Source organism: Rhodnius prolixus, unplaced genomic scaffold, assembly GCF_049639745.1.
Source record: "Rhodnius prolixus isolate KJV_2025 unplaced genomic scaffold, Rpr scaffold_6, whole genome shotgun sequence".
Classification (NCBI taxonomy): Eukaryota; Metazoa; Arthropoda; class Insecta; order Hemiptera; family Reduviidae; genus Rhodnius; species Rhodnius prolixus.
Genome location: NW_027411634.1, coordinates 18,209,713 through 18,236,417, shown reverse-complemented (window position 1 = coordinate 18,236,417; position 26,705 = coordinate 18,209,713). Strand labels below are relative to the sequence as shown.

General features: G+C 33.5%; 1 protein-coding gene across 6 annotated transcripts in view; it reads left to right on the top strand.

Annotated features, from left to right (window-relative positions):
* rho-5 (rhomboid-5) overlaps window positions 1-26,705 on the top strand; it is a 319,932-nt gene that overhangs the window by 254,096 nt on the left and 39,131 nt on the right. The window contains exon 1 of one of the 6 annotated variants that reach the window (XM_074141087.1): window positions 15,767-15,955. The exons of the other annotated variants lie outside the window; for them this stretch is intronic. Within the exon in view, the coding sequence (XP_073997188.1) occupies window positions 15,939-15,955 (17 nt within the window). The 5' untranslated portion in view covers window positions 15,767-15,938. Of the gene's footprint in view, window positions 1-15,766; window positions 15,956-26,705 lie in introns of those variants that run through there. 6 annotated transcript variants of the gene reach the window in all.

Below are 26,705 nucleotides of genomic sequence, written 5' to 3'. Positions count from 1 at the left end.
CCACGACAATGCACCTGCACACACAGCCATCTCTGTTACACAGTTTTTGGCTAAAAATGGCATGGTTCCACGCACCTTACTCGCTTGACCTGGCTCCGTGCGACTTTTTCTTATTTCCACGCATGAAAAAGGGCATGAAAGGTCACCGATTTGACAACATTGAAGAGGTCAAGAAAAAAACGAAGAAGGAGCTGTCAGCCATTTCTAAAGATGACTACAAAAAATGTTTCGAACAGTGGAAGCACCGGTGGGACAAATGTATTAGTTGTAATGGAGAGTATTTTGAAGGGGATAAGGTTGTTCTGTAAAAAATTTGTATATAAATAGCTTTTAAAAAATAATTCCGGTTTTTTTTGGGTACCCCCTCCAGGTATCTCCAGGCTCTCTACACACTGCAAAAAAATCTCAACATTTCCTATACAACGAATTCATTCAATTACCAAAAGTCCACAGCTCACTATCTTTCTGACCTAAAACCTCTCATATAAAAATCTCGCCTCTGCTACAATTCCAGACTGTACATCAAATCGGCTGAGCCATTGTTGCAAGGCTTCTCCAATTCTATGCACAGTCTGATATTGTTACACCAGCAACACTCTTATTCAACTTCAACATTATTTTCTACTGTTTTTTAATTATACAAATTGTAAATGTTTGAAAACAAAAAGAAGTTTTGGCTATAACGGAACAAAAAAGTGGATTATTCAGATTTCTTTAAAGTGGCTAATCGGACGAGTTTCTTTAAATATCCAATATTATATGTAAATATTTTATTATTATTTATACAACTGGTTTAACCTATAAAGTATACAGTGGAAGATGGACTTCGACAAATACAAAAAATAAATAAATAAGTAAATCGAATATATGAGCTCAAGAAAATTGCAAAGGAAAATTATATACATAATGTAATAACATGAATAAAACAGAGGGTTTACAATAATAGATATAAATTCATAATTATTAAAAAGAAGAATAGAAAATAATAAAATTTAAATACTAGCATAAGAAAGTGATTTCATAATATGTCAAAAAAAAAAACAAAAATAAATAATGATACAAATAAAACAGAAAATAAAAACAAAAAAAATACATCAGTGATCATAATAAAAACAAAAAATTTGGGATCCTCCTACAGAGAGAGAGAGAAACATTTTAATGCAAATATTTGCAAAACAAAGGGTGCTGCCGAAATAGATCGGGTTGCTAGACACACAGCGTACCAATCAGTCAATCAAGATATATAGACAAAGTGGAAAAAAAAGAAAGAAGTCAACACCAATACTACACCATTGAGAGATCCTCAATTCGTCAGGCAAAAAAAAAACCAACATAGCAAAAATAATAATAAATATAAAAAATAAAGTGGCAAAAATAATAAACAAATAAATAAAATGCCCCTTTGAAAGACTATAAATACTAAAAAAACTGTACTTCTAAATTTAAATATATTTAAACAGAAAACAAAGACATCATTGAACTTACTGAAATGATCTGGCTCTGTACATCTGCACAAACGTATGATACTACCACCTACGTTAAAATATCATGATTGTAGAAAAATCAGGTGTAGCTTTAAATAAAGTTTTCATAGTTTTGGTGTTTTTTCTGAAAAACAATTCCTACACTTTTTTCTCTTAATGATGTATTTAATTGGCTGATGCGTTCTAGATCTTTCATTTTTTGTTGTTGTGTGTTTCCGAGAAACAATTAATTTTTGTAGATTTCTAGGAAGAATAAATCTAAAAATTCTGTTTGATCGATTGACGAAAATTCTGTTTGATTGATTGACATTTAAGTTCAACAAGAAGTAGAAGAACATAGGCCCTGCCTGAGCTAGTATGGAACATCATTAATCATTTCCGAAAACTTGTAACTACAATCCCATCCTTTTTATTTGTGTAGGAGTTATGGAAGTACGATCTACAACAACTTTAACGAAAGTGATTACGAAATTAGTTTCACTAGGATTTTGGCAAAGTCGTGTTCGTTTGAGACTCTTTAGTCGGTTTGAGGGTAAAAAAGGCAGCGACCAGCGATGGAAGATTTTTGATTAATGGGTTAACATTCTGCTTAGTGCTTTTAACATTTTCATAGACCTAGTTCCATTGTCCAAATACTAGCTAACATTGATATAAAAGTGTACTTACTATTCTAGATAATTTAGAAGGGGTTTCAGTCCTTAAAACCTCTCTCAGTGCTTCTATAAATAACTTATTGAAATGTCAGTAACTACTCTCAGCATCTCGTGAAGTAAATCTGCAGGTGCAGGTAAATAGTCAGGTGTAACAATTGTTCATGAATTAATAACGTAAAGTTAAAAGTCCAGTAAATTCAATTGAATTTGGTATACGAAGATAACTATATAACAAAAAAAAATATGAATAGTAAATAAAGAGGTAAATAAGTCAAGTTGGATATTTTAAAGGAAGATATAATAGCAAGTTGTTCAAACAGAGATAAAACCGATGTCAGCCATGTTTATGTACATGCCTCCATAGCCTGGTTACTGGCACTAGTTGTATGCTATGCCATATCTGACAGTCCCTGCCAATAATCTGTCTAATAAATTTTGGATAAATTTTTGTCCTGGTTATTTTTACTTATTTTTTTAACTGCAACGTTTTATTATTATTATTATTATTCAATTGTAAAAGTGGGAGTTTTTAATTCTGTCCATTATTGATGTTTTTTAATCATTGAGAATTAAAAAATGAATAATAATATTTATGTAGTAATATGCAGTTATCGAGAAATACGAGGCCCTTTTATTTGTACTTAGATGCTCTTATTACAAATTATCTAGAGATCAGTTCCTAGAAAGTTATATCAATAATTATATCAGCGAGGAAGAAAATACTGTCAATTTGTTAATGATCTCCTATTATAATAAACTAAAATCTATAGCAATTTATATGTTGGGTGTAATCAAAAGAAGAGATTTTGCCTTAAATTTATTTTGAGATATTTTATTTTACTTTATTTATCTATTTACTTTTCCTTGTTCTTAAAATGTGCTATTTATATATTTACTCGCTTATCTTTGACTAATTTGTTTTCAAAAGGAGTGTACTTTCAATTTATTTATTTAGTTATAATCATTTTCATTTTATTTCATTTATTTATATTGGAAATGTATTGGATGCAAAACAAAAAATGTACGAAGCTGACTCCCTGTAATATATAAAATGAAGAATTGTAATTATTATTATTATTATTATTTATGTAATAATGAAGTAGAGTGTGAATATTATTGTGTTAAAATTGAAAAAATGCATGCTCTTAATATTCTGAAACTTCTTACAAATCTTTATTTAATATTATTTAAAGTCTTTATTTATAAATGTAACATACACATGAAAAAACAACAATAATCAAAATAAAATAATCACCTCTAAAGACATCAACCAAGGTCATAGACCGTCGGTCGGTCACAAATCTTAAAAGAAATATCAAAACCGTTCTGGCTAGCACTCTTTCTAGATCTTATTTAACTGACTGTAGCGATAAGTAATCCAAGGCACTGTCCAACCCTCAATCCACCTTGAACTTGCTGGCATTCTCTCCATAAATGCTAATCCTGTTCTAACTTTCTGATATCCTCAGTCTTATATCCTCCTAGAACTTCTGGTTACAGCAATGGTGCATAAAAATAAACGCAGAGATTGGCTTCTCCTCTTGAATAACAGACTCTCGCATCGATCTTCCAGTTCAATAGGCCAATTCCAGCCAAAATGTGAGGTTTCTGAACACTATCTGTAGACAAGAGACTGACATGTATCCTGCAAACAAGACTTAAACGTACTGAACTTAACGATAGAAGAGTAAAACAATTTTACAGAATAAACTACGGTTAAATGTGGTCTATCTTACAACGAGCTGTACTTACGGAAATGGAATTATGCGGTGCAACAAAATGATTAAATTTTAACCAAATACAAACTTCACAGTCTAAAATTCTCTGGCGCATTGTAAACGCTCCTTTCTATGTAAAGACCTCAAAATTCCATGTGTATCTGACCTCTCCAGATCTCGGCTTCACCAGATTCACTCAACACTGTCTTGACCCTTCAATTCACTCGCATAAACCGTGTTTATAACCTCACTACTATCCAACCCTCAAGATGACTGAGGCGCCCTGGTTGACCAATTATATTTAAATAAAGCAAAAATTTAAAATAGAAAATGACGATGAATGATGTAAAATTCATCCTTTTATTAATTACTTTAAATAATCTTATTTTGTATTTGACAATATTTATGTGGTTTTAAGAATGAGCCTCCTAGAATATGCAGCATTCTGTTTTAGGACATTTTCCTCTATGTCAATTGAGGGTATTGTGCCTTATTATCATTTTTATAAATCCAGATCTCAAATTGATGCTGAACCCATTACCTCTCCGAATATTGCAGTGATAAAAAAAAAAAATAAAATAGTCTGAGCCCTGGTTATAGGTTGAAATAGTTTTAAATCTTTTTTTATAAGTGTGCAGAAATAATTAAAATATGGCTGGATCTTTGTTATTCCTACAAATTAGGACTGAGTATTTACGCAAATGCTTTTTATTTTAAGTCCTAAACAGATCATGATATTGCCTAAATTATTTTGTAACCAAATTCATTGTAACAATCTAATTTTAAAAAAAGTTGTTTTATTCTAAATGAAATGAATAGTTTTTTACCTGAAAAAGGAATGAATTTACTTTTTAAACCAAACCTTCTTCCCCGAAAAATAATTCTTGGTACGCTATTGATTCTAGAAAAGCGAAGTTACACTCTTAAAAGCTTATAGATTTCAGAGAAAGAGCTGTGTTGAGGGAACTTAAATTATAGTAACTATTGCACTTTTATTTCTCAATTTATTGTTAATCTGACCTTCAGTATTTTATAAAAAAAAATTAAATTATCCAATAGTCATATAATTAAAACAAAAATTAAGTATGTTTTCACAGAAATTGTTTATGGGGGCTAGACATAACAAACTCAAACTAACGTATTCTTCTCATGTTCAGAAAGTTCCATACTAATTTTTGATAGAAGTATTCTTTTATTCCACGTTTCTCCATTCCTTGATTTTTTTTTTGGTACTTATCCTCCCAAAAAAAGTGTAGTCAGCATCTTCTAATGAAATGCAATTGTTACACTCTTCTTTGTTTCACAGGTGTTTTTTGGACATGCACAACGTAGAAAATAATCTTAACTTTTTTAACTTTAGAAATATGCAATTGAATTCAGTAATACAAAATATAACTTAATACACTTTTTGCTGAAAAATAAGTTAAAACAAGAAAAAAACCTTCTTGAAACAAAGCTCAAAGTCGATTGATGCGCCCTGCACTCGCAACGGCCAAAAGACAAATCTAAGAAGTAAAGCACCGAAAATTTAACAGATAGCGCTAGTGATCCAGAAAAACCAGTGAGTCTCAAATGCTCAACCCGTACACAGACCTCCTTTTTAAACCTTAATTTAATTTCTTATTTAGGAGATCTTTGGCCCAGTACGGTAGGTACGCAGCATTCTAATAACTTTAACACGTAATCAAAATTTGCTAATAAAGTAGAGGAACAAACAGGCTTTAGATAACGAAAGTAATAAAATTATATAACTTTCCCTCTTTGATCAAAAGTTGAAAAATGTAATAGAAAAAAAAAAATACTTCAACAATATCCCTTTTATTTTATTCAGAAAATATAAGGTAAAATATTTTTTTTATTTAAAAAGCTATCTAGATGTTATGTAGGTGGTATGTTGATTTTTAAACGATTTGTTTAGATTGAGGAATGTGCTGTAGAAGGCAGTGGTATGATTGAAAATACAGGTAAAAATATTTTTGACAATATTGTTGGGACATTTTGGTATTATATATATATGTGGCGGGATGTTGTTCCTCAACAGTTTGGCGTGTCCTCCTTTTTTTTTATGTTCAATTCCTCCACCCCAGCGTCGCCTTTCTATTGAAAAATGTAGAAAGAGAAGTGATATGGAAGAGGATTGTTTGGTGGCAGGGTTGGACAAGATGTTACTTTTATCAGCTGACAGCTTGTGAATAGGTAAAGGACTAGCACCGGGTCTGGTTGTTGTTGTTTGTCCTCTGGTCAATTCTCTCTCTCCAGCCTATCTGTGCTGCTAAAAACTTCAGTGGGTGAAAGGAAAAAGCACTGCCGTAACCGGCGCCCCCTCTTACTCTATTCTCAGAATTCTAAAGGATGGCTTTTTCTCAAATTTCTAATTCTAAAGCCTTGGGCTACTGCCTCTCCTAATTTCAGTCTGTAATTTGTCGTTTGTGTTAATCTTTATTATTTGGGAAATTTATTATAAATCTAATAAGCTATGACTGAACCAAGTGCTTTGGACACTTACAGTTTAAGATATTTCAAAAATTCGGAGTTAATCGATTTGTGCTGTGAATTGCTCATACAATGGTTGAATTTATATTGAATATAGAAGTTAAGGATATCTCAGCAGTGGTAGGCACCACTTCTAAATTTATATTTTGCCTATTCATTGAAGGAATATTGTCTTAAATACAACTCTGTTCCAAATTTTTTGCCTGAACCTTTATTTGTAAAATGGATTTTAGGCGTACGTTGGGTTTTCTTCTACAGAATCATTTATTATACAGGGTGAACCAGTAAGTATTGTCCATAGGCCTACTGTGTGTAGTACGTCTGAAGTGGAGTTCAATGACGTATTGGCCAACTTCATATTTTCCACTATTCTTGACGTCACTTTAATTTTTTTTTCTAAAATCATTATTTTTTTCCAATAAAAAATGTTATTACTCAGAAAGTTTTAGTCCGAATTCGATTCTGATGGCACGGTTAGAAAGACAGATAAATTTTCTAAAAATTGATACCATTTTGAAGTATAAGCTATTCTCCAAACGGTATATCATTTTCCAGGATTCCTTTTATCTTCGTACGAGAAATTACGTTTGTTTTGCAAGAAAACGTGTTCACGAGCACTCAACAGTGTTAGTTTATCAAGTTGTTTAATTAATTGAAAATCTCTTTTAGATGGACCAGTAGTCAATTTTTAAAGAAGATTGTCTTAAAATAAGGAAGTCAAAGGTTACAAATTGCAGTTAAAAAAAAGGTTAAGGTTTATTTACATTTTTTTTTTCAACAGTGTAGTTATGTGTGAAATTGTAATTTGGAGTAAATATAAACTATATATAAAAATAGCACTTGTTTAAAATATTTCCTAACACTTTCTCAAATATTTCAGAGAGAACAGTTTTTTTTTATTTTTAAGTGCAATTTGTAACCTTTGACTTCCTTATTTTAAGACAATCTTCTTTAAAAATTGACTACTGGTCCATCTAAAAGAGTTTTCAATGAATTAAACAACTTGATAAACTAACACTGTTGAGTGCTCGTGAACACGTTTTCTTGCAAAACAAACGTAATTTCTCATGCGAAGATAAAAGGAATCCTGGAAAATGATATACCGTTTGGGGAATAGCTTATGCTTCGAAATGATGTCAATTTTTAGGAAATTTATCTGTCTTTCTAACCGAGTCATCAGAATCGAATTCGGACTAAAACTTTCTTAGTAATAACATTTTTATTGGAAAAAAGTAATGATTTTAGAAAAAAAAATTAAAGTGACGTCACTCAAGAACAGCGAAAAATTTGAAGTTGGCCAATACGTCATTGAACTCCACTTCAGATGTACTTCACACAGTAGGCCAATGGACATTACTTACTGGAACACTCTGTATAATGTTACTGCAAATTAAATTTGATAGTAAAAATGTTAATTGCACAGAACATCTGTAAAAATTTTGTAACCTTAACTAGAGGAATTGTAACAAGAACAGGTTATGTTTTTCTACAATTGATTTGTTACTTTACAAAAAAAATACCTCTAAGGCTGGAAACATAGTGGCGCGGCGAGCAAAGCGGCGATGATAGCTGCTTCAAATCAAAGAGAGCGACGAGCAGCGAGCAAAGATTCGCATGCACATAGTGACGAGTTTAGATGCGTTTCTCCTTTCGACGAAACAAGATGGAGGAACTATTTTTATATGAAAATTCTTCGTTGAAACTTTGGTATTTGCAGCAGCTTAGTAGTAGGAGCTGCAGTGTACATGACATAAATAAGTCTAGAAATGAAGTTGGTGAATTTCATCACTTGTACCAACAACTTCGGGAACATCCTGGCAAGTTTCTTGCGTATTTTCGAATGTCTATATCAACATTTGATTACATACTAGCCCAGTGTAACCCCATTAATCAAAATCAAATTTTATTGTTTTTGAGTAATACAGCTCATAACATGAGTTAGGCACAATATAGAAAAATTAACTATGTAGGTTATTTACTAAATACAAATCTGTGTAACCCTATTAATCCTAGCATTTACTTTAAGATAAGAAAATCAAAATAAGTAAAAATAAAATAGAAATATATGCAGATAAAAAGAAATTAGTCAATTAAAAAAACACAATAATTTTATTAAATCACTACTCCATGATTTGTCGTAAATTAATGTTGTTCATCTGAAAAACTGGAGTAGTACGACGCTACAGAAGAAGGATTGGAGAATTCGTCCTGATCAGAAGTAGTAGGACGTGAAAATGTAATTTAATTTTTAAAGAGGTAATTAAATTTAAAGAGGTTTCTTTAAACAAACTAAACCAATAAATGTATCAATATCCATAACCTTTGAATAAATAACCTTTACAAATTGAGCGCAATGAGAGCGAAGAAATCAAACATGTCATAACGCGTCGCTCTACTCTCTAGAGATAGCGTTGCTCTATCTTCGCTTTGCTCGCCACTATGCGCGGTCCCATATGTTTACTTGTGTTTGATTTCGCCGCTTTGCTCGCCGCTCCACTATGTTTCCAGCCTAAGTGGGTAATAAATTAATGTACGCTTCTCAAACTGTGAGGCACGTAACAATCATTAGAGAGACTTGCAGATTTTCTCATAAATAAAAACTATAAACAAACTAAAACTTTTATTATAAATTTAATGAATCAACAAAAAATGAAACAATTAGGTAATTAAAGCAATTTTTTTTAAATTCAATTTTTAATTTTTTCTTAATCTATCTTTAATGATAGGCATTAAAAAGATGAAGGAAAAAAAAAAGGTTACAGGAAAGGTAAAGTGATGTGTGCCAAAACAGGTTGTCACATAATGTGCAGATGGTGGCAGAAAGAACGATAGAGCAAGACAGAACGAACATTCATTGGGTAGGAGAATGAGAAGAATAGTTTGAGAACGAGGGAGCAGCGTGCAGTGAAATAAGGAAAAACGTGTTTCGTCATAAATTTAGAAAAACGGGGAGACATTGCTGACTTGGCGGGACTATCACTGATATCTGATTATTGATGGCCTAAACTACACTTTTGCACATCTCGCCAATATGCTCAATTCCTCCAGCTTGCTCCTTACAACTATCGATACTTAAAAGCGATATGTGATCATATTGAAGCAACGCTGTATCAAACCAATTAATGATAAATAGCCCCTGTTTTACTTAATTTTTTTCTATTAACAACTCTTGGGAGCGACGAGGTACTTATTTCGAAACCAAAAGCGCCTGCGAATTATAAATAATTTAATATGTACCCACCTTTAACTGCCTCTTTTTAATTTTCTCTAATTACAAAAATCTAAAGATAAAAAGATGATTTTGACCACTAGAGGCGAACACATGGAGAGAGAAGCCTCTCGGTAAAAGTGTTTTTGAAAATCTTCGAAAAAGGGTCTTTCGTGTGAGGTCCAAACATCAAGAACAAGTGGGTGTTGCATCACGATAATGCTCCTTGTCACACAGCAATTTCAATAAACAGAGTTTTTGGCCAGTAAAAACATTCCTGTGGCTCCTCAGCCTCCTTATTCGCCCGGACTTGAGTCCTTGTGACTTTTTTCTCTTCCCGAAGTTGAAAAAATCACCTCAAGGGAACTCATTTTGGGACAGTCTAAAACATTCAAACTGCTGTAACCGACCAGCTGAAGGCTATTCCATTATCGGAGTTCGAGCACTGCTATGAGGAATGGAAGAAACGTCTCCAGCGCTGTGTGGCTTCAGAAGGAAGTTATTTTGAAGGTGACAATATAGAATTGTATTTCTTTTTGAATAAAAAAAATTTAAAGAAATCAGACTCATTACTTAATTTACAGACCTCGTATGTAGGATCTGGATCAAACCACAGTTCAAGACAGACACACATCTTGACTCATAAAAATACACTAACAATTTAGTGCCAATATCTCCCGCTTGACCAGGATTACCTTTCATGGCTTTGCCAATGATTCATTGCAAGGATTTGTTGTGGATTCCTTCGTCGACAGTCTAAAGGACTCCTACTTGGAAGCGCTCTCATTTTTTTTGCTAAACTCAAGAATTTGAGACAGTAAAAAAAAAGGGTCAGGGGTGAGTTTGGGAGTTATATGAAGCCATTCAGTGCTCTAAATTTATTAGTAAGAAGCTCAAAATTGAGCTTCAGTTTGGATACAGCGCCTTCAAGTACCACGTATATTAAAAGAAATATTTTATCAAGTTTGGACATTTACTCGTAAAGTGAGTTGGAATTGACAATATTCTCGCAAGTAAACCCTAAAAAAGACAAGGATAATCAGGAATATCAGTTCAGGATAACCCATTTTGTAGAGTAATGTAATGTAATGTAAAATTGCCTATTTTTTCAGGCGGGCTTTACGTCCAACTACCAAATTAGGTGTCGTAGACGGAGGCGACTAGCAAACATACTTTACTGTAAATTTCTTTTATTAACCATTAAATAAAATCCAAGACCTAAGACCAGGGGAATCGAACCCAATACCACACAATGCATATTAGCTTTGCAGGTATCGCCTCTTAAGCGTTCGGCTACCGTGGCGCCTCATGTTGTAGAGTAATGCTGATGCTCATTCACAAAGATCTTGCAAGAAATTTAGCAAAGACAAAGCAGAAAGAATAGCGATTGATTGGAAAACCCTAGCTTCGTACTTGAAAAGAGAGTTTGCTGCATAGTTTTTTGTTATTTGGTAGTCCAGGAAAATAAGAAATGGTCTTTGATAGATTAGCTGTAGCTCCGCAAAATAGAAATATAAAATGAGACCTGAAGAAAATTACGGTATCGATCTGTCAGTTTACTGGAAGAACTTTCCAGGAAGACGAGAGGTTTGCCTATATAACCCAGTTTAGAAGAAGAAAAAATGTTGAGAATCTTTGAAATGGCTATAATGAACATCTCACGGTTCAAAGACCTGACCTTATGAACCGAATCCTTTCGAACGTTCAGATTCAAAGTGAGTGTAAAGCCCTCTTACAAGACGAAGTATTTGTGTGTTTAACATGAGATATTTGTTTTGTTTGAATTTTAGGTATGAGTGCAGTACAAATGTTTACAAGTATTACGTTGAAAAAACAAGTTTTAGAGAGAAGTTTTGATTTTGTCCCGTTGGGGATAAATTGGGTTGATGCTGAGGAACGGGCCACGACACAACATTTCTCTGGTAATCTCTTCTTTTTTTTTACTTCTTCGCAGTAGGAAAGCATTACAAGAAGTAGTGAGAAACTGGGAAAAGTAGAGAAAGTTTTAGTTGGTTTTGAAAAAGAAAAAGTTGAAAATTGAAAACTTTTTGGCTCCTTCAAGTTGTGGGACGGGGCATTTTCATTTGTCTCTATATCGATACTTATACTACAATTTCTTTTTTTTTATTTTCATATCCCTTTATTCGTTTGGCAACACTGTCACAACAGAAGAGGTAGGAGTAGAAAATGGTTTCCGCCCAACCCCAGTAAGAAGAGACTTGTTCACTCCTTGTCCAATATCCTCTTCGCTCTCCAATAACTGAATAATTTTAAGTAGGAGAAAACTTTTTTTTTCTTTAAATCGCTTCCAACAAGTAAACTTCTGGAAACCTAAAATATGATTAATTTTTAATAGAAAACTCTAGTTGTAACTTCTTTTCTTTTTAGCCCATTTAAACAAATCTTTACAACCCCAATTTACTAGATTCCATTTACTTTTCCCTCTACCCTTCTTAACTAGAAATACTTATTGCAAATGTTTTTCTGTAAGTATTTAAGATGGTTATTCAGTGAAAAATAATGAATCTGTTGCAATCAGTCCACGAATGTCTCTTACAACTAATCTTGAAATTCTCAACTCAAAAATTGTCTTCAAAAAACTGCAAACTTTTGTGTCATATTTAATTCCTTACTAACACGAATAAGTTTGTGACCTTTACAGAAATGTAACCTTACAGGAAAACCTACCCTAACTGCTCCTAGAGAGCTAGACTATAAACAAATTATTCTAGAGAAATTGATGAAAGGAAATATTGTAAATCTATATATTCTATATACAGGGTGTCCCAAGCTATATGGATAACGACTTTTTCTCGGAAACTAAGGTAGTTAGAAAAAAACTAAAAAATACGTGTTCCCTTAGTTTTTTGTTAGAAATCCAAATTTACTTTGCAAATTTTGTTCGGTGCTTCCAGAAGCGAGATACAGACACCAACTTCATTTTTTCAAATGGGAAGGTGCGGTTTTTATTTAAGAAATAGATTCCTCTATTTTTTTGAAGAAAAATTTACTTGAACGGTTTTTTTCTGTGAGCGATATTTTACAAGTTATGAATGAAAACATGATTCTTATAAGAAATTTCAAAATGATAATATTATAACGGTTTTTTGATTGAATAAGAAGAAAAGTACTATTTTATTATAAATTTTACTCCTCATTAATATTACAGATCATGCTCGAACTGGCCTCCACCATTAGAGATGCATAGACATGCTCTTTCCTGCCAATTGCCCTTACTGCCAAAGAAATAGATTCGAATTTAACCGAGTTACAGGCATCTATTATTCTTTGCTTTAGTTCATCTTCAGATGCAATCCTGACTTGATTCTGATGCACCTAGATTTAGTAATGCTTTTAGATAAGCAGAATAAGGAAAGAAAGAAAAAAGTTATGAATAATCACCTTGTTTTTCAGGTATCCCCAAAGGAAATAGTCCATAGGTGTCAAGTCCGGTGAGAGAGTTGGCCATTGAATCGCCCCCCGTGTCGATATAACACGCCCATCAATTTGCCTATCGAGATATCTCTTTACATGCCTGGAAGCACCGAAAAAAATTTGCAAATTAAATTTGGATTCCTAACAAAAAACTAAGGGAACACGTATTTTTTAGTTTTTTTCTAGCTACCTTAGTTTCCGAGAAAAAGTCGTTATCCATATAACTTGGGACACCCTGTATATACATATATTTGGAATTAAAAACTAAAGGAACGAATTTCGAGATAGTTGTATGTAGACGTTCTTTCGGTGTGCCAAGTTTGACTAGATTAGATTAAGACTATGCCTTGGTTGTTTTGTTCACATGCCTACACACGGGGCATGGTTAGTTCAGGTTGCTTCTGTACAAGGTGGGGGCTTATTAGCTCGGGGAACCGTTGTGCAGATTGTGTTCAGGAAGAGGAGGAAACGGCCTCTCACTTGTTGTTAGATTACGTTGCAATCGAGTGATTGTGCTATGAAACCTTTGGATCTTTTGAGACCAAAGGAGATAGTGGCGCAAATAGAACAAGTAGGGAAAGTCCTCAACCTTTTTTAAGCCTTTTTTTTTAGCTGAGGTGCCCTGAGCATCAGTTCCGCCCCACTTTAATCTAAGTTTGACTAAACGAAGTATCAAATTTAAACTTATTAGTTTTTCTTTTTTAAAAATCGGTGGATACCGACTGCACACGTATTCTGTGGAAAACACTTTTTCTGACCATAAAACAAATATTTTCTTGTGAAAACTATTACATTTTCTCTTATTATAGTAGAGCAAGAGAAATTAAAGGGAAATACATGAATAAATTACTAGATATGTAGAGTTTAATGTAAAGTATTTTAAACTAAAACCTACAATTGATTTATTATTTAATTCCAGATGATTCTGGATTAATTAAAGTCTTTAATAACTATTATGAGTTAGAATAAAGAGGAAGGTTTTTTGGTTAAAAAACTATTATGTGTTAGAATAAAGAGGAAGGTTTTTTGGTTAAAAACTATTATGAGTTAGAATAAAGAGGAAGCTTTTTTGGTTAAAAACTATTATGAGTTAGAATAAAGAGGAAGCTTTTTTGGTTAAAAACTATTATGAGTTAGAATAGAGAGGAAGCTTTTTTGGTTAAAAACTATTATGAGTTAGAATAGAGAGGAAGCTTTTTTGGTTAAAAACTATTATGAGTTAGAATGGAGAGGAAGCTTTTTTGGTTAAAAACTATTATGAGTTAGAATAGAGAGGAAGCTTTTTTGGTTAAAAACTATTATGAGTTAGAATAGAGAGGAAGCTTTTTTGGTTAAAAACTATTATGAGTTAGAATAAAGAGGAAGCTTTTTTGGTTAAAAACTATTATGAGTTAGAATAAAGAGGAAGCTTTTTTGGTTAAAAACTATTATGAGTTAAAATAAAGAGGAAGCTTTTTTGGTTAAAAACTAATATTATGAGTTAGAATAAAGAAGAAGCTTTTTTGGTTAAAAACTATTATGAGTTAGAATAAAGAGGAAGCTTTTTTGGTACTTACGCAATGCTTATCAATCTTTATAGAAAACTTTTTAATATTTTTCTCCCGAAATGCTAAAATACCAAATTTGGAAGTACTATGTTTTGGAGTGACTTAATCTTTGTAGATAACTTTTTAATTTTTTTTCCGGAATGCTAAGATACCAAAATTGCAAGTATTGTGTTTTGGAATGCTAGTGTAATAAAGAACAATACATAACGAAAATCAAGTTTTAATATGGATTTTATTGTTACATGAAATCTATTAGCTTTATTTTATGACCATCATAAAATTTATAGATTCATTGAAAACTGACTCAAACTTATAATGAGCTAAAAAGGATACTTTAATTTAAAACTCCCTCATGTTTTTAACAAATGAACGGCATCTTTCATTTCCTGCTTTAAATTTTCCAGTATTTCGCGTTTTGTTTATTTTACATTGACTAATGTTTAAAAACTTAATACTAGATCAATGATTATTTCTTTGTTTTAATCGCAAAATATTAATTTTCATCACAAATTATTTGTAATCCTTTCAACAACTTCTAGTTTTGTCAGCTCCTCTTATCTGGGTATACCTCAGGAGCTGATTCCGCAAGAGCTGAAGTGGCGCACTCCACATAACTTCCTGCATAACTTTCTTGCTGCAAGGTGGTGGGGAACACCTGCCAAATAGTCGGAGGCATCACAGTTTGGTGATGAGCTTGCAACACTCAAATTACTTGTGATGCGTTAGTGACCCAGTTACCCAAAAGAAAATTATTTATCTGCCCTCATCCGTCTAGAGAGTTTACTTCTATAATAAATTTAAATTTGAGGCCACTTGAACAATTGTACTTGAACATTAAGAAACAAGGCTACAGTAATTAATGAACGCTTTCTAGTGCAGACTTGTTAATTGGAGTTTGTTACCCAACTTGGCATCTTAGGACCTTAGTCTAGGAACCCTACAAATAATTGGCTTTGGACCTCGTTGAGAAAATCGTAGAAGGAAACTAAAATCCATAGTTAGACTTGAAGATAAGATAAAGACCTTCACAAACAATAAGGCTTCAAATAATATTACTAGAAATTGATTTTCAGTTACACTCAAAACTATGAACGCTCTTTATGAATTCAATAACTTGTTGTGAAGGTCAATGAAGGGCATTTAACTTACCACAAGATCTTCGCTTCGTTTCTCCTACCTACTCGATTATGTTTTGACTTGTAACTATTCTCCCCCACTCCTTAATATGTACGTTCAGGTTCAGAGAAAGGTTGTTGCTAATGATTAGTCAAACAGGTGTTCTGTGCTTTGATGGTAGTTATCTTTTACTTTTGAGGTTACAGTAAAAATTCTCTTGTTATTCCATGTTTCTCTTTCAGTGGCATTATCCATTTTTCTATGGATAAAGAGAATTCGTTAAAATGGATAAAAATGTAAGGTAGGTTACCTGTTCTGCATAATGATTATAATAATTTAAGTTATAAGATCATTACTGTTTAAATTGAGTTATTTCTCTTTTTGTTCTTTGTGCCTTTCATTGATAAGAGGTGAAACCATTCATAACGTTATTCTTGAACAGTTCACGGGCAGAGATGAGCGCAAAGGCTTTCCATAACCACTTTAGTAGACTTAAATTCAAATAATTTGCTTACCAATTTCTTTCAAAAATATTTTGGTGCACCTGAAATTTAGTATTCACCTGTCAGAAACAAATGGTTTTTGCAAAAAAGGATCCTTTTTTGAGTGTATTTACAAAATATCTTTCTAAAACAAAAAAATGTGTAAGAAAACTGAAACTTTATTCTTCAATTTTGATAACATCAGAGAATCTGACAGGATAGTTTTTTGTTTATAAAATTATTATTCATTAACCTGTTGAATAAGAACTATCAGCGATTTAGTCACCAGTTCCTGGTAACCCAAAATTACCTTACAAAGGTTTATTGTTTACATAATTTTAAGATAATTATTTGTTTTAGTTTCAATTTTCTGATAATTTTTAAAATGAAATCCTGATGCGCCTTCCACTAAATCCGCCTTTGGTTGTTCGGTATTTCTGGGTAGTTATGCTTCAATCTAGAGTCATTTATGAGATACATTGTTATAGAAACTTCACTAAGAATGTTACTAAGAATTAAATAAATCTTAAAGTTCCAAGTATGAGTTAAATGTTTCAGATAAAATCTTGAGAAATATTAAAGAAAGTTGTATGAGTACGAGGGTCGTTTGAAAAGTCCGTGCAAAGTCAGAGAGATAGCACTACTGGCGCGTATCGAGGTTATGTTTAGTTAGAAGCATCTCTTGGAAGAATACACAACACACCAAGTTTCAGCCAGATCGGTCTATTTCTTTGTGTTTGGCATTCGTTTGAATCGAGGAAGTCGAGTGATTTTCAAAAAATGGACGAAAAAGAATTTCGTGTGTTGATTAAACACTACTTTATGAAAGGCAAAACGTCTCAGGAGACTAAAGAGAAGCTTGATAAACATTATGGTGACTCTGCACCTTCGGTTAGAACAGTTTATAAGTGGTTTCAAAATTTTCGGAGTGGCCATAAGGGCACAAGTGACGCTCAACGTTCTGGACGCCCTGTTGAGGTTACTACTCCAGAAATCATTGATAAAATCCATGATATGGTTGATAGATGACAGAAGAGTGAAGGTGCGTGAGATTGCTAGTGCTGTGGGCATCTCGAATGAACGGGTACATAATATTTTGCATCAATATTTGGACATGACAAAGCTATCCGCAAGATGGGTGCCGCGATTGCTCACGCTTGACCAAAAACGAAATCGTGTGAAGTGTTGCAAGGACGGTTTGCAGCTGTTCCAGAAGAATCCGCAGGACTTTAAGCGTCGTTTCGTCACTGTGGATGAAACATGGATACATCACTACACTCCTGAGGCCAAAGAACAATCTAAACAATGTGTTACCAAGGGGGAATCTGCGCCAAAAAAGGCGAAGACCGTTCCTTCGGCCGGAAAGATTATGGCGACTGTCTTTTGGGATTCGCAAGGAATAATCCTCATCAACTATCTGGAAAAGGGTAAAACTATTACAGGTGCATATTATTCATCGTTATTAGACCGTTTGAAAACCGAGCTGCAAGAAAAACGCCCACGATTGGCCCACAAAAAAGTCCTTTTCCATCACGACAACGCACCAGCTCACACCTCAGCAGTTGTGGTCGCAAAATTAATGGAAATAGGGTTCCAACTCGTTTCACATCCCCCCTATTCTCCAGACTTGGCTCCCTCGGACTACTATTTGTTCCCCAATATGAAGAAATGGCTGGCGGGAAAAAGATTTTATTCAAACGAGGAGGTGATTGCAGAAACGAATGGCTATTTTTCAGACTTGGACAAATCCTATTATTCGGAAGGGATCAACAAACTAGAGCAGCGTTGGACGAAGTGTATAAGCCTAAAAGGAGACTATGTTGAAAAATAAAAAAGGTTTACCCCCAAAAATTAAGTAGTTTTTATTTTTGCACGGACTTTTCAAACGACCCTCGTAATAACACCATTTTTCTTATTTAATATACGGATTTGGATAAAAAAGAAATGTATGAAATCTTTTTCTAAAAGTGTGGATTTACTCCTCCGCAAAAAATGAGTAATTAGAACAATAAATAAATAGAACTTTCATGATCTGTGTAGATGTTTAGTAAGTATAATTAGATAAGTGTCCTTGTACTACAAACAATTACAAGTTTCTACTTTCATTTAACGTCATAGGTTAAAGCATTAGTGCATTCTTTTAATTCATATTATGAAACGTTACGAATACACTGTCTATTTCACATGTGGGATGCTATTAGAACAGTGGTTATTGCACTGAATTGCCACAAGGAAATTCCATCTGCTAGCCATTACATTTCTTCTCTTTCTATAACCTTCTTATAAGCCTCGTTGTCTGGTAGTATTGACAGTATTTTATGCAATGAGTGAACACCGTTTAAATGTTGTCCGTGCTCTGAAAAAAATTCACTAAGCGCCAATGATCTTTAGATGTTGTGAAATTATAATAAAAAATTTGCCCCCAAAACCTTATCATATGTTTTCTCGAATTCAACGAAGCAAAATATCGACTTTAAAGATTTTGTGATTATTTGTTTTGAATATTCACTACAAAAAAAATATTGGCAAATTAGAAAAAAAACCTCTTAATTATTCAGGGGGGGCCACAAAAAGAATATTTAAATTTCTATATTTGTAATTAAGTGCAATGTAAACTAAATATGTAAATATGTAATATTGTAAACTAAATAAAAATTTTTCTATTTCGAATACGATTTTTCTTTTTTAGAGGGGATAAACTTTTGAAAATTAATCTTTTTCTTTAGGCTTTACGTCAACATAATTAGGAGTAGGACGGAGGCAACTAAAATTGCGCATTACTATAAATTTCTTGATAAACTATTATATAAAATCCAAGGTCTAAGAGTAATAATCGAATTTAGTACCACAATAAAATACTTAGCTTTGCGTGTCCTTGTCTCTTAAGCTCTCGCCTGTTCTGGCTAATATAATACTGGATAGCAGTGTCCTCCCCATGGATCTTACTCTTCTGGCATGGCCTTCATTTCATTTCAGCCACGGATGACAACCACTTACCCATATTAGAACACATAATTTTGGTAAATATAGAATAAGACCAGTTCTACCTTCACTCACGCAATCAAAATAAAAGAATATGTTCAGGTTCTACTGGAAACCTGCATCTGAAGTCCCAGTTCCTGGGAGCTGAGTAGCCTGGTGTGGGAGAAGAGGAACTTTGGAAAATTGCCCTGAAAAGGTAATGACTCAATGGGAAAAACCATTTTGGTGGGAAAAATCTCTGGATTAAATGAGCAGAGAGAAGAAAAACTCCATTTATAAAAGCCAAAATATACCAAAACTGGGAAAGATATAAAACTATACTATCGAACAATAGTAGCCAAAACAAGGTCTTTCTAGTGTGGGTACCTGGTCATTCAGGACATAAGGGAAACGAAGCGCCAGATTTATTGGCCAGGGAAGGCTTTTTGGGTCACCTCGTTGTCCCGGAGTCCTATTTTGGGGTCTCCAAGTGTCTTAAGGCTGCGGCCATTATAACTATGGGTGCAGACTAGGTCCTAAGAGTGGTGAAAGGAGTTCATCACGGGCTATTCGCCAAGACTGACTGCAGAATTAATCCTTCAAGGCCATGAGGCTATAAGGAGAATTGTAGGCCTATTAACTGGCCACTGCAGGCTCAGATGCATTGCATGGGCCTGGCAGATGATAGCCTTAGTAGATTCTGTCAGGAATAGGAGGCACTACAATTGTGAGGGGCTTTTCTAGCTAAGGAGGAAAAACCAAGGCCTGAGAGCTTTACTCAAGAGTCGCTCTCCAGCATTAAGAGTCTGATTAAAAGGACAGGTCTGGAGGGTGAGCTCTAGTGTGAGGGAGCCACAATAGATTCAAAGGGTTCGCAGAGGCGTAGGCCTTGGGCTGCCCTACTAGAATCTGATCTTTCTTCCGAACAAGGAAATTATGAAAGCGATAACGGATAAATTGAATTGTTGGTATGTACAAGGTAAAGATCAGGACGGGCTAAGCTTAATTAGAAAAGTGTTCTATCTGCTTTTGATTCCCATTCCTGGCGCCATAGATTTGATTCACTTGCAGATCTATTTCAAGATTCATTTTGGAGCTGGTAACTTCCGTTTGGTTAGGGTTTTTGTTTAATTTATTTGCATTTTAATTTTAAATGTGTATACTTGGACGAAATCTTAATTATTATTTAGTTTTTTCCTACTTTTTAGTTTTTGCTTTGTTGCGTATATGCTAGGATCTAACCGTACCTTTGATTTTTATTTACGATTTTCACAACTGCATAAAATGATGCAATGATGATTATATATTTAGTTTAATTTTGGCTATAAACATTCATTTGAATTAAATACGTTTTTAACTTTTGTATTTTTGTATGATGATTTGCAAACTGAAACTATTTACCTTTAATTTTCAAGTTTTTACATAAACTAAGACTGCAACAGATTGTATTTGATCACAACGTGAACTATTAAACATTGTCGTACTAATTTAGTGTTTAAAGAGGGACTGGGAAAGAATAGTAGTAGAGAAAATAAATACATTAAGAAGTATATTGCTTATGTTCTCTCTCTTTCGACATATGGAGGCTAGAGAGTAACTGTTGTTGACGTTAGACAGATGGTAGATAACTCTAGGATATATCTCTTTAAAGGAGAGCTAACAGCAAAAGACATACCTCTCTTTAGAAAGACCACTCTAACCAACTCAACCAGCTTTCCAAGGATTTACAGCCTCCATTTAGTCAATATGGACAAATCCTCATCCTTGCTAGTCTCAGCTAGATTAATATCTTCTAGTAGATGGAAGCAGTTAGTCTTTTCCCCATAAGTGATATTGCATTTTATTGCATAAAATGCATCTTTATCTTTCTTTTTTTTATCTTATTGTTTAAGTGTTCTCAGTAATAATCTTTCATACCGACATTTCGTTCCGATATTCGAATACATTTTTTTCTTATCTATATCTATTAGTAATCGTCTTATGTTTTTTGATTTTTGATTTTTTAACTTCTGAAAATGATTTAAACGTTCGTACTAATATCATCATAAAGCTTTATTTGAGAGAGTACAAAAATTGAAAAATCTTCACTAACGTAGCATATTAACTAACTACAATATTTTCTTTATTGAGAAAAATCCATCTTAAAGCCAAAATTAAAAAGGTTAAACTCTTCTAGATCTATGTAGAAACATGAATCTATCTGTTGTCTACAATCTAAGGCTGGAAACATAGTGGAGCGGCGAGCAAAGGGGCGATGATAGCGAAGAGCGAAGCGGCGAAATCAAACACAAGTAAACATATGGGACCGCGCATAGTGGCGAGCTTTAGCGAAGATAGAGCAACTCTATCTATTTCTAGTTTTTGTTTTTGCCGCTTTGCTCTTCGCTATCATTGCCGCTCCACTATGTTTCCAGCCTAAAGATAATTCTATAAGCAAATAATTGGATGTAAGTTAAGAAAAGATTATATTTTAAGGCCAATCTGCCTATGCCATCCGACTCAGAGAATCTTGTGGTATTCACTTCTTCTTAAGCTTCCCATTTGTCCTGATTTGACTTGACTGAAGGGGGCAGGGACTCCTGAGGTTTAAGCTTGAAGGTAAGAGTTTTTTCTTTTCTTAACAGCCGAACTCTCAGTGATATATGTCCTTCACTATGTCAGGAAATCGGTGCTGAATACGTGAGTGCCATTTCTTCTGACAGAACCTATGCAGGCTGATGATAGGCGTATACGGTGCGTGTGCTTACTTAATCTTAAAGGGGTGGCTGGTTTGGTGTATTGATTTAAAAAGTCTAAGTGGGGGATCCCCAGTTCAAGTCCTGCGAGTAGCTTAATTTTTTTTGTAAACCAAAAAGGAAGTTTAATAATAAAGTAAGTAAGAGGAAGGGATTAGCAATGAGGTTAGCGTATTAGATTCCCATGCGGAGATCCCGGGTTCGAATCCAGAAGCTCGCCTTTAGATTTTTATCTTCCTAGGAGCCTTTTACAGCTTTCACTGTCCAGGGAATGGACCACAATAATGTTAATAAAGTAGGTGCTTTCGCCACTGTTCACCTCAAAAAAATAGGCGTCTACTTTCTAATCGGTCAAGAGGCCAACGAAAAGTCCGAATGGCCTCCTGACCTTGTCGTATAATGAACTGTTTTATCCACATCTTGCCTGTGAATTTCACCAACTATGCGACTATTTGAACGTCCTCGCTTTATTGTGACATCATCTTGCAACGACGTAAACAACTCCAGGCCTTTGGGGAGTACCATTAAAACCCTTCTGGGCTAGTTCAACCCGCCGTTTTATTATCTTTTGTTGCTGTCTATTTGTATATCACGGTTCGCCTAGAACGATTTTAATTGAAAAGTTCACCAACTTGAAAAAGAGCCCAAATAATTTTTTATCGCATTGCAGGAGCTTAGTAATCCAAAAAGTTTCATTGAATGAATTTGAATAGGAAAATTTCCCTTTTTCCAGTGTATAAATATTGTATTTTGCAGGAATTTTTCTCATTTTTGAAAAGTCCCATTCCCTTCCACAAAAAAACGATTATTTATTTGTTAAGTAAGCCTTGAAATGCGAGAAACCCTTGTTTTTGCCTTATTTTGCTCAAAAATGTCTTTTTTATTGATTTTGAATGTCGAAATTTCATTTTTATCATTTATAAAATACATCAATCTGTCGGAAATTCCCTCAGCTTCAAAATGCATGCATTGGTTTAGCAAAAAACTATATGGTTTTCCCTTATTAGGCTTAACAATGCAAAAAAAAGCCGTTTTTTGACCTAAAATATTTTTTTAAAAAAAATCCGCAACGTAAACCGATTTGGTTTTCAGTGGATTTTGGTTAGTTTTGACCCAAATAATAAGGAGAAAGACAAATTTTTCATGTTGGTGAACTTTTCAATAAAGTCGTTTTAGGCGAACCGTGATATACTTGCTTTGATGAACGTCCATCCAAAAGGCTTTCAAAGAAGCCTGATTATCCAAATGAATGTATACTTGGCTAACCAGCTATTCTCTAGTTACTTCTAGCAAGCAACCACACTCTGGGATCGCCATGAGTTCTACTTCTGAGAGAACACCCGGGTAGTAGGCTCATCTCCACTTTCTTTCTTGTAATTCCACACACCACTTCCTGTAAGGACCCCTGTGCCTTCCTTTCTTGGAACTATTCGTGAAGTAGATCAAGTTACCTGACTCAGTATTTGTTAAATGCTGCAATTACAGTCATTACTCATTACAATCAGACTCATGCTTGCAAGTCTTAGCTGATAGTTCTTAATGAAATGTTTACTTTTTCACACTGTCTGTTCTAAATAAAAGATAATTACGTAGCGAATTATCTACATGTACGTATAAAAAGGAATGTAGATATATTTGTTGTTTTTTTTTAGGCTCTGATAAAAGATAATTACGTAGCGAATTATCTACATGTACGTATAAAAGGGAATGTAGATATATTTATTGTTTCTTTTTAGGCTCTGATAAAAGATAATTACGTAGCGAATTATCTACATGTACGTATAAAAGGGAATGTAGATATATTTATTGTTTCTTTTTAGGCTCTGATAATAGATAATTACGTAGCGAATTATCTACATGTACGTATAAAAGGGAATGTAGATATATTTATTGTTTCTTTTTAGGCTCTGATAAAAGATAATTACGTAGCGAATTATCTACATGTACTTATAAAAGGGAATGTAGATATATTTATTGTTTCTTTTTAGGCTCTGATAAAAGATAATTACGTGGCGAATTATCTACATGTACGTATAAAAGGGAATGTAGATATATTTATTGTTTCTTTTTAGGCTCTGATAAATTGATTATACTTCTTTTAAAACCTCAGCAGCATAAATTTATAGTAACTAGTTCTGCCTGAATAACTTGGACAAGCTTTTCCTAGCCATACCGATAGTACATCAAATCTATGATCAAGAGTTGTACTTCCTGACTCCTACTCATTCATCAATCTTGGTGAAGTCCGAGAAACAACGTAGAGAAATAACTTTAAAGCAAATTACTTAGTTAATGTTAATTTTATATCATTCAAATATAATTGAATCATTAAATTATTTTTTAATGTTGTATTCTTAATGGAGTGAATAGCTTTAAATAGAAAATATATTACATTTATTTCTTAAAGAACTTCCGCTCATTCTCTCGAAAAAAAAACATTCAGAAGGCGCTGCTGTTTCCGTTAGACTTACTTCCATCTTTGTTATAGTATAATCAAAATAAAGTGAAGTTGTCACTAAAAGATGGTTGGCGCTGTTCTAGATCTCATTTTTAATTTAAATACTAAAATATGCACTAATTACTAAAGAAAATTAAAAACAGCAAAAAAAGAAAAAAGAAATAGAACTGAGGAGAGAGGGAAGGATATAGGTTAATGTTGGAGAAAGTGTCTGCTACAACGGGAAAGTAGAACAGTTGTAATTAGAATCCCTTAATTCAGCCACAGTGTGCACACTTTTAGGGAAAAATAGAAATTAAAAAAGAAGAAGCGCCACCACCACAAAGAAATGATTACAATCCGATGTTGACTTTACATTACTAAAGTATTTTAATTTTCACTTTCACGCAGCAAGGGAAATTATTGCGAAATGTCTAACTTTGTGTACTAAGTCTTCAAGAAATTATGTTTTAAATACTAATTAATGTTGCTTTTTTTATCTTTTATAATGTGTTATAATCTTGTAGATATTTGATTATGGTATTTATCTCTTTTGTACGATTAAGGAGGTTTAAGTTGCTAAAAGTTCTTGTTTAATTTTAATGGTAAAATTAAAAGTTGGGGGTAACCTGCGCCAATAAGGTTATGTATTGATTAAATATAATGTACAGTTTTATAAACGGTATAATGTTAGTAAGAATTAAGTATGGCTCCCATGTTCAGAGTCTATAGAGAATTAATGAGATAGAAACATGAGAATTAGTAGTAACAGATCTGATTTTGTAAATTAAATTAATTGATCTGGTGTAATTCATTGATTATTTTACTGAATTCTTTCACCAGCTTTGATGAACGTCCTTTTTTTCCCCAAAAGGCTTTCAAGGAAGCCCTAATTATCCAAACGAATGTTTCTCCTGACTCAGTATACTTGGCTAACCTGCTATTCTCTAGATACTTCTAGCAAGCAACAACACTCTAGGCTCGCCATGAGTTCTACTTCTGAGAGAAACCCGGGTTGTAGTCTCATCTCCACTTTTTTTCTTGAAATTCCACACACCGCTTCCTGTAAGGACCCCTGTGCCTTCCTGTCTTGGAACTATTCGTGAAATAGATCAAGTTACCTGACTCAGTATTTGTTAAATGCTGCAATTACAGTTGACTCATGCTTGCAAGTCTTAGCTGATAGTTCTTAATAAAATGTTTACTTTTTCACACTGTCTGTTCTAGGTAAAAGAAAATTACTAAGCGAATTATCCACATGTACGTAATGTGATGTACGATTAAAAGGGAATGTAAATATATTTGTTGGTTCTTTTTAGGCACCGATCAAAGAAAATTACTAAGCGAATTATCTACATGTACGTATAAAAGGGAATGTAGATATATTTGTTGGTTCTTTTTAGGCTCTGATAAAAGAAAATTACTAAGCGAATTATCTACATGTACGTATAAAAGGGAATGTAGATATATTTGTTGGTTCTTTTTAGGCTCTGATAAAAGAAAATTACTAAGCGAATTATCTACATGTACGTATAAAAGGGAATGTAGATATATTTATTGTTTCTTTTTAGGCTCTGATAAAAGAAAATTACGTAGCGAATTATCTACATGTACGTATAAATATATTTGTTGGTTCTAGAGGGTCCGATATGTTCACGTACACCTTTATATTGATGTCCTAAATGGACGGAAACTTGAAACTGATTCTCGGTCTAAGGCCTTGGATTTTATTTAATGGTTAATGAAAGAAATTTACAGTAAAGTATGTTTGCTAGTCGCCTCCGTCCACGACACCTAATTTGGTAGTTGGACGTTAAGCCCCGCCTGAAAAAATAGGCGATTACTTTACTTATTTGTTGGTTCTTTTTAGACTCCAACACTGTGGCTCTAATTTCGGTCAAATTTAGCACAAATATTCTTTAAGGTAGGACTTGAATCACTGAAGGGTAGTTTAACCCTATTATCTGAAAGGAGGAAAATAGTAGAATTATATTTTTATAGAGTAGATTGTAGAAGAGACCTGGTAAGAATGACTAGGGACCACGATGACGCTGAAAACGTCAGGGTCACCCACAGTCATGATTCTATTAGGCGTTGAGGTATGCTAATTTTGCATTACACGACTGTATTGCGGCATAATTCTTAACTAATCAAAATTTTATAAAAAAAGCTAATTTTTCTTGAATTGTGTGTGCTTTTTTTAAAGTTTGTAGCTGTTGCCAACACTGTCGCAATACGATTTCACCGATATTTGCTACGCATAAATTCTTCAGAAGTAGTACGTACAAAGTACTGACGTGTTGGGGATCGTTATAAGTACTGTAGCACATTGCAACTTTAATTGTTGGTTAATCTTTTATAAAAATTGCAGAATATCTAATTATAATGTCTGCTCGAATGAAAAACAATGTGCGATTGCAAATTATCTGCTATTGT